Below are 9,279 nucleotides of genomic sequence, written 5' to 3'. Positions count from 1 at the left end.
TGGATGCCCTGTGTGTGGGGGGAGGTGTGCATAGGCTTTCCACACCTCCTGTGGACCAGCGTCCATCTCTGTTCAGCTGTACCCTGTTCACAGACCCTGGTCGGCAGGGTCGGCGCAGGCGCATTATGCCCGTGGGAGTATGCACACACTCCGGCAGGAACACGTAGCTAGGGTGTGCGGTCACCTGACCCGGATATACTGCGAGCGAAAGCACAGTATGTCCACTTGTGTACCTGGTGGCCACGCCCGCTGGCTACGTCTTCCCACGGGAATGCGCGCATACTCCCGTGGGCATAATGCGCTTGCACTGACCCCGCCAACCAGGGCCTGTGAACAGGGTTACAACTGAACCGAGATTGACTCCGGGCCCCGGGAGGGGCGGTAAGCCCATGTGCACCTCCCCCCACACACAGGGTGTTCATTTCCGATTTGGTTCAGGGCTAAGGTGTCCTTTAAGGTTATGCATCAGGAAAGGGTTTACGGCTGGGGAGAGCAGTTAAGGTTAGGCGGCAGGAAGGGGGTTTGTACATGGGGCTTTGTGCTCAGATGATCATTTAAGTCTCAAGGGGTGTCCCTTCTTCATTGTATTCTACACTAAGGAAGGGGTGTGTCTTGACCCCAAAATGATCATCTGTGGTACAGTTGTATCTGTGTATGGATTTTTTGGGATAAAAAGAGCCATTGAGCTCCACAAGAGCTCTGTCTTCTGAAGCTTATTATCTCAAGTGTCTGGCACTGTATTGTTTGTTTTCTTACAGATGACAGGTCAAAAGTTCAGTGGCCTGCTCTGTAAAATCATTTAGAATGCTGAGTAGTGTGTGAACTGCAAATATTAGAGAATGATGCAATGTTATAAAAAACACTATATAACTGTGAATAAAAATATAAGATTTTTTTTTGCTACTAATGTTCTAGTAATTATCCATACGACACAACCAATTCATTATATCATAATTTTTTTTTAACTTCAGTGTCTCTTTAAATCAGGAATAGTGGAATAGTACTATGACAACATGCCAAATACTCAAACTGAGAAACGTTACTGATGTCCAGAAGATATGTGCTCATTTTGAATTTGATATCAACAACACATTTAAGAAAAAGGTGGGACAGAGTAATGTTTATGTTGTGTTCCATCATCTCTTCTTTTAAACCTCTAGATTTTAATATGCATTTTAGAGGCGATTATTTTAAATCAATTAGTAATAAAAAGTTTTGCAAAAAAGTTTTCATTTTTGAAAAGCAATAAAGAGATTACCTGTTCCATTAGGTTACATATTCTTTTGGCTGATTGTTTACACACAGCTCAGCCACTCCCCTTTAGTCACATGGGCATAAAGCGGGGGGAGTGACAGAGTGATCCAGCAGAAATCACACCTCCCTGTTCGCGAACAGCCTATCATAGTGTCAGGCTGATTGGGAAGGGGAAGTGCTCTGCCTTCTAGAGCTTGCTGAAGAGGAAATCAGAAGCTGCTTATTCATAAAGCAGTTTTGTCCTACTCTGTTTAGCAAAAAACTTTTTCTGCATAATTCATATGAAACAACTTTGCACAAAATGTCCATGAAAAAAAAACTGTGGCCAAACTTGTCCTTTAACATTGCTCCAGGTTTGGGAACCAGGATTCATTTCTGGAAAGGGTACAAAGGCCTAGGTTACAGCTAGACATGCAAAAGGGGCTGCTGAATGTGGATAAGGGGGGCTAGAAATGGGGAGCAGCACATGGAAGGGCTAAGCTGCTGCCCAAGGGAGCTGTACAGGAAATATAGAGACAGCTATACATGTATGTTACCCATGGAAAAGGGGACTGCACATGGAATAGAAGGGGAACATGAAAGAGAAGCCACAATAAAGTTGGCTTAGGGATGAAAAAATTATAAATCTGTCCCTGTTGGGACCGAGGAGACCAATTGCTCTAGCTTTAAAAGTGAAATATTATCCTATTATTGACCTTTTTTTTTATCATGGTATTTGACTTGCTATCTACAGGGTTCACAGACAATGCTTTTTAGAAGGGTTTCTGGGCCCATGGAGCAATTTCTATTATAAAATCATGTCTGGTTTTAATGGAATGCTCCATGAGCCCATCCAACATTGGCTCCCGGCCTTGTCCCTGCCTACAAAGATTTCTGCAGTTTTTCAGCATCTTTCAGTATGTACCATGTCAAATTGCAAACTATTTAAGAACAACATGTCTAAATAATAATGAAATCCTCCAATTGTTGCCCCATTTGCCTCTCTGGGATGATCCTTTAATAGCAGACATGTTACTCAAATGTTAACAATTATTCTAATTAGTTATGAGATGTTTGTCCAAGCGTTTTTTTTTTTTGTTTGTTTTTTTTATATATACAACTTGTCCAGTCTTTTCTTAAAATGTTTTCAATGTGTTACTTTTCTGGCATCCAATGCAATATAAACATCTATTTTCCGCAAAACAATGGAAGTTCTCAGACTCAGCATTCAATTTTGTCTTTGCACTGTTTTCAATTAAAATGATTTGCAAATTATTCAACTGTTTTTATTTACATTTTCCACAGCAGACCTGGACTTTAATAAATCAGTGCTGATGCATTCAAATGATGACTCCACCCGAAACTAAAATAAATGTTTAAATATCTCTGAATCTTTTTTTCATGTACCTGACAAAAGAACACGTTTCACTGTAATCTACAATAGCTGCAGTCATATTTCAGCTGACTATACTTTGGGGCATATTCACAAAAGTTCAGTAACGTTGCCGTGCACCCATGGTGGTGTCACGCACCTTCGACTGCTGCAATGCATGATGGGAGATGTAGTCTGTCGAAGTGAGTACATCTATCGATGGACTACATCTCCGGGCATGCACTGCGGTAGCCTAGGAGAGCTGGGCAGGTAGTACGTCACTGGGATTCCTGTTGGTTTGCACGTCTCCATAGACTTGCTGCCCGCTACGTCTCCATAGACTTGCATAGCCCTTGCAGCGACGAAGGGTAACACGGTGTGATGCAGCGCGCAAGGGGCCTCAATGGTAAAATTGTTGTGCGCTCCCTCCACATGGCAACATTACCGAACTTTGGGGACTATGCTCCTTTGTGTACAAAGCTATCAACTGATTGGTCACTGTGAGAACTAGTCCTTAGTGTGTGAGCACCATGCTAAATAATCTTCATGTCTTATATTCTCTGTATATTCTCAATAAATACATCTCCCTGCTTATTGTAACTTCACTGACAGCAGAATTTCATCACCTGGGATTCTCAGAGAAATAAGTTATAGTAAACAGTTGTTAGTTCTGAAATTACAGAAAGAACAAATGTTCTAAAATACCTATAAAACAGGCAAAAACAAGACCTGAAAAAAGGGGGTCATTCCAGTTTCTCTAATCTACGGGGTATGCCTGACATGCCTCTGTTTGAAGGCTTCAAAGAAAGCCATGACTCCTCTCCTTTTACTTGCTGCCCCGTTTTTCTGAAGGGTGTGTCCTGACAAGCTGAAAGGGGAGATTGGGGAGTCCACAGATGTAGTCCTCTTTATTCTCAGAAGGGATCTGCCAGGTCCACCTTTTGGCTTCATGCGTGTTGATGACGATGCTACCACACATTTTTGATACTGGACCTGCATATGCCGCAAAGGATAAAAGAACAGAATAAACTGTTAGAACTAAGCAGAACTTTAGTCCGTTTATTACTTTATGTTATTTTCTGTTTAGGTACCCTTAAGGATGGTGACCAATACTATAAGTTTTAGTGAACACTTGCCACCCTCTGGGTCTCTGTTGTCCCTCCCATCCATTTCAGAGTCTTAAATTATGCAACTGTTAGACCAAGACAATGCAAAAGGGCTACCATGCGCCCCCATAGACCATAACGTGGATTACAGCTATAGCAGCGCTCAGACAGTAATTTGGGCGCCCTCAAAAGACAGAGCTCAAATTACTATGAAAACAACATGTGCCCTTTTTTCATGTATGCCTGCTAGACAGTTTAGGTCTGTATTTCAGAAGAGTCCACAGCAGAATATGCACCGGGCATGCCCAACTTCGTGGAACCACGCATGCCTAGTAATATGTTTGAGCACATCTGCACAGGCATGCACAATATCGATTTGTGAATGCAGAGTAGGTGAACTCATGCATGCACACTACAAATACATTCAATCAAGGCCTCTGGCACTCCCAGTGTGATAGAGTGATGGAAGATCATGAAACGGGAAATGAAATGGACCCCAAAGGCCCCAGACAACCATTAAACTTATAGGAACACACACCATTATTTTACTGTACACATTTTATTCCAGTACAAGTTTATTTTTACCTCCTTAGTACTGCACTGCTCTACCCCCTTTAGGACTTTTTTCTAGGGTTTTGTTGTGATAATGTACTGGTAAAGCGGTTGCCTTAGATGTGGGATTTGAGCCTTTGACAAGGGTTCAAATCCCAGCTCAAGCCAGCACGTAAAAACAGTAAGTAGTCTTTGGGCAAGGCTCCTTAACCTTCCTGCCAGTAACGTAGTTCGGGGTAAGCAGCGCAGGAGGATTGCTAGCTGCGTGTGCATGCCGATCGTCGCCGCTCCGCGCCGATTCGCCGCTCCGCACCGATTCGCTGCTATCTGCCGCCCCCCCCCCCCCTAGACTCCTTGCGCAGCCTGGCTTATCAGCTCTGAGGGGTGGATCGGGACTCCCGATGACGTCGGGGACGTCATCCCGCCCATCGCCATGGCGACGGGGAAAGCCCTCCAGGAAATCCCCTTCTTTGAACGAGATTTCCTGATCGCAGATCGCCAGAGGCGATCGAAGCGGGTGGGGGGATGCCGCTGCACAGCGGCTATCATGTAGCTTGCTACATGATTTAAAAAAAAAAAAAACAACTTCCGCACTACCCCCTGGCGGGTTTTAATAGACCGCCTGATCACCCATGGAGTGAATTCAGCCTTTTTTTGAGGCTGCCAGTAGAAAAGCACGATATAGATGTTCTGTGTTTTACCTTTTTTTTTTTTTTTTTTTTTTTTACAAATTTCCCCTTGTGATCACTGTGGTTGGCTCAGGCACATGGGCGCACAGAACCCAGCTGTCATTAGCGTGTGAGCGACTGTGGCGGGTGCATGTGGAAAGTTAACTATGTCGGGCTATGACTATTATTGGCACTTTCCAGTTGAGTACCCCCCAGGTTTTTTTGTTACAGAGTCTCTTTAAGGCTGGGAGCACGCTAGGCTGTGCGGAAAACCACACGTTTGCTTTTTTTGCTGTTTTTTTGTAAAACACACATATATGCATTTTTACATGCATCCCTTATAATTTCATTATAGACAAAAACGCAAAGCATATCTGCCTAGTGTCAGCGCCACGGAACATGTTGGCGCTTTATAAATCAATAATAATAATAGTGTGTTCCTAGCCTAGATGATTTGATTCCTACTCCAGCAATGTTAGCATCATTAGAATGAGTGTACTAGGAGATGGACTATCACTCCTGCAGGCCTACAGAAGATCTGACAAGGATCCAGGATTGCAGAGGCACTCCCAGAATGACTTCACGGTGCAGTGGTGATAATTATTCACTGCAGGGACAGTTTATTAGCACTCATAGAATGTGTCGGATAGAAAACCACTTTCTCAGGTGCAGTGAGATACATGTAAGGACAATGCTGAGCCCTACGAACAGCAGGCTGGATTGTATCAACAGTATTCCACAATAATAGTCATAATAACATCTTTACTCCGCTCATCATAATCATGCATCATCTTCACAGGGTTTGCTTTTGCTTTATATTTTTTGCATTTTTAAATGAATGGTTTTCAAGCGGACTGCATTATATTATATTCTAAATACGGTATGCTTTTTAACTATCTAAAGTGTTTTCAGGATTTTCAATAAGAGCCTCGCTATCATAGAAAGGAATCACACAATGTATAGTGCCCTGCTAGGGATGGTCCATGACATGACAATAATTCAGAGTTTATGCAGCTTAGATTGATTAAATGCATCACCTGCTGAGTTTAAAGTGGATCCGAGATGAAAAACTAACTATAACAAGTAACTTGTCTATATAGTATCTTATCTAAAATTTAGATAGTTTACACAGCAAATCTAGCTGCAAACAGCTTTCTCAGGGTATTATTATTTCTTCCTGTGATACAATGAAGCGGCCATGTTCTGCTGGTGATCATTACACACAGGCAAGCTGCTCTGCATCTCCAGCCTGTGAAAACGTCACTCCCCTCTCCTCCTCCCTCCTCCCCTCTGCCTCTGAAATCTATGGCTAGTGACACCTCCTCCTCCTCCTGCCCACACTGAGCTCCCATAAGCCCTTGCTACATGGCTCTCAGAGTGCCTAGGCGCTGGAGGAGCTGTGGGCGAGGCTTGTTTAATTTAAAGGGAATGATGTATTATAGCAAACCAAAACAAGTATTTCGTTTGAGGAATGCCCTATAAACTATATGAAAGGAAAACAATTATACAATGAGTAAAACTTGGACTCGGAACCATTTTAAGGGAAACAATGTGTATCTGAGATGTAAAGTAAATAAAATATAAACATACATGAGGCTTCCTCCAGCCCCGTCCAGGCTCATCGCTCCCTCGTTTTCCTCTTCCGCCTCCAGGATCCTCCACATTTCGGTCCGGCAATTCCAGGAGCACGACGGGGGAGTGTACTGCGCCTGCGCTGACTGTCCCCAACTGGCCTAATTACCTGGTCAAATTGCGGAGAATCCAGGAGGCGGAAAAGGACGGCGAGGGGACAGATGAGCCTGAACGGGGCTGGAGGAAGCCACAGGTATGTATATTTTTTATTTACCGCTACTTTAAATCTCAGGTACACTTTAAGTAGCAAGAAAAAAGCAGCTTAACTTACCTGGGGCTTCTTCCACCCCCTGCTCTGTGTGTGGCCCTCTACATAACAACAGAACGTGTAGCTAGACTAGAGGCTAGCGTCATGTCGGTACAGCATTGGGTACCAAACTGTCACCCATGGGATCAAGTATCCACCCCTGGGAGTGAAAGTAATTGAAGATGTGTATGTAGTCTAAAACCTGAGTAAAGATTAATTTCGCAAGGGTAATATACTGAGGTGAATTAAACAAACTTCACTAAGCAGAAATACATGCACACCAGTTGGAAGAGGTGAGTCACTGTGCTGTTAAAAATTGTGCAGGAGCCCTAGGGACCGAATTGAATGGGGGTGGGTGCTCTGGGGAGGTGGAAGCTGTCCATGGGGGGTTCAGGTGGGACCCCCAGGTTAATTTTGACCGGAGCCCCACTGTAGCTAGATCCGTCCCTGTGGCCGAGATGCTATATGAGCTGGAAATCACTACCCTTCAGATGTTATGCCATAAAAGGACCCTAAATCCCAAACTGAAAAAGCAAGAGATGGTGGGACTCCTAATGGAAAAAAATACAAGCTACCAGTAATGTTGAGGCACAGAACAAGCAAACAATGCAGAAAATAAACACATTTAGCAGAAATACATTCATAGCACACACCACAATCTATTTCTATAATGGGTTCCAAAGTGAGCACTCACCATACATGCAGCCTGTACAGCCTCGGAAACATGCCCGGCATCCGGCTCACACCAGAACACCGTGCACTGGAAACACTGCTTGCCTACATCCGCGATCAGTGCAAACGTGTGGGGATCTTTCCCAACGCCCATGAAAGTCACATACCGGACTTGGCACTCCCACACAGGTTCTTCTGCTGCAGCCTGGAGTTCAAAATGCAAAACACATTACAATAACTTATAGAAAACCTATGCAAAACAAACATTTGCCTTCTTAAAACAGAAGGTTTTTTATCAAGGGCGTAACTAGAAATCACCGGGCCCCCCTGCAAAAATGTGGATATTCAGCAGTGATGCTTTGACAATCACTGGCGATCGGCAAACTAAGCACAATCGCTCACAGTGTGAACCAGCCCTCATAGTGAGTATCCTTTATGGAATGTGCATATGCTAATCAATATAAAATGTCATGTGACTACAGCAGGGAGGAGTTAAGTGAGACAGAGGAAGTAGAATCAGCACCTCCACAAAAAAGTAGTGCCTAGGACTAGGACCTAAATACATGGAACAAGTACCTCGGGGGAACTTCTATATAGCTCAGGGGGTAATTGGACTAATCATAGGTCTGTTATAGAAAGTTCTGAGATTTCAAATAATAAAAATCAAATATAAATAAACCTGAATAACATTTTGGTCATTTAAAAGCATAATGGAATCTTTAGCAAATACTGTATTAATATCCAATTATAAAGTAATCTTACCAAATGTTTATGAGTCAAGGAGTGCTAGATATGATGTAACCCACGAGTATTTGGCAAACATAACCACAACTGTGCTCAGACACAACATGTTGCGGTCCCCTGCTGCTGCACCACCGCAATTCAGCGATTGACACGCCTGGTGTTACAACCACTTGCACATTTGCCTGCATTTAAAGAGAGCCCGAGGCGGGAATTTTAAATCTCAAGAGGACACAGAGGCATGTTCTGGGCATAATTACATGCCTCTGTGTCTCTCTATTGCCGCCTCTAGACGTCCCCCTGGGTTCTGCTGTGTCCCCCTGAAAAAAAAAAGCGCCTGGCTAGCGACAATCTGCTTGTCACTAGCCTTCTATTTACATGCATCTTGTCATTCAGTCAGCAATCCCCGCCTCTGTGAGCTTCCTCCAATCGGAAGCTAAGCCACGACCCAGGAAGTACCTCCCAGGTCGCGGCTTAGCTTCCGATTGGAGGAAGCTCGCGGAGGCGGGCAGCAGCGGGGACAGAGGTGGGGACAGAAGCAGGAAGCGCTGACTGAATGACAAAATGTATGTAAATAGAAGGCTAGCAGATTGTCGCTAGCCAGGTGATATTTTCAGGGGGCACAGCAGGTCCCAGGGGAGGGGGGGGGGGTACTAGAGGCAGCAATAGAAATACACAGAGGCATGTGATTATGCACAGTACATGCCTCTGTGTCCTCTTAAGATTTAAAATACCCGCCTTGGATTCTCTTTAAAGTGCACCTGAACCCCACTGGCAGGAGGCAGATGGGATACTGAACTGCTCTGCAAGTGTGCACTTCAGTCGTCTGTCTGAGGCCCCTTTTACACTTGTAAGGTAAACCTGCGTTGCCTTACCCTATATTACTGCAAGGGGCAGCAAAAGCTTTCACACTTATTGCGGTCATTGGCGAAGTATCCAATCTGACACAATGGCAACAGCGCATTACCGGTGGTGCACTATGTGTAAACTACGGAGTGCGTTGCTGCGCGCATGCACGGACCAACAGGAATCCCAGTGATGTACCTCCTGCCCAGC

The 9,279-nt window shown here is 44.3% G+C and overlaps 1 protein-coding gene across 1 annotated transcript in view; it reads right to left on the bottom strand.

The window, feature by feature from the left end:
- Positions 1–430: 430 nt before the first annotated feature.
- Positions 431–9,279, bottom strand: part of APBB3 (amyloid beta precursor protein binding family B member 3) — a 70,140-nt gene continuing 61,291 nt past the window's right edge. Inside the window, exons 12-13 of the mRNA XM_068277814.1 lie at positions 7,505–7,687; positions 431–3,598 (exon numbers count right to left, since the gene is read on the bottom strand). Of these exons, the coding sequence (XP_068133915.1) occupies positions 3,368–3,598; positions 7,505–7,687 (414 nt within the window). The 3' untranslated portion in view covers positions 431–3,367. The remainder of the gene's footprint in view (positions 3,599–7,504; positions 7,688–9,279) is intronic.

This window comes from Hyperolius riggenbachi, chromosome 3, assembly GCF_040937935.1.
Source record: "Hyperolius riggenbachi isolate aHypRig1 chromosome 3, aHypRig1.pri, whole genome shotgun sequence".
Lineage (NCBI taxonomy): Eukaryota > Metazoa > Chordata > Amphibia > Anura > Hyperoliidae > Hyperolius > Hyperolius riggenbachi.
Note: the sequence above shows the minus strand (reverse complement) of the source record. Positions and strands in the feature narration are given on the sequence as shown.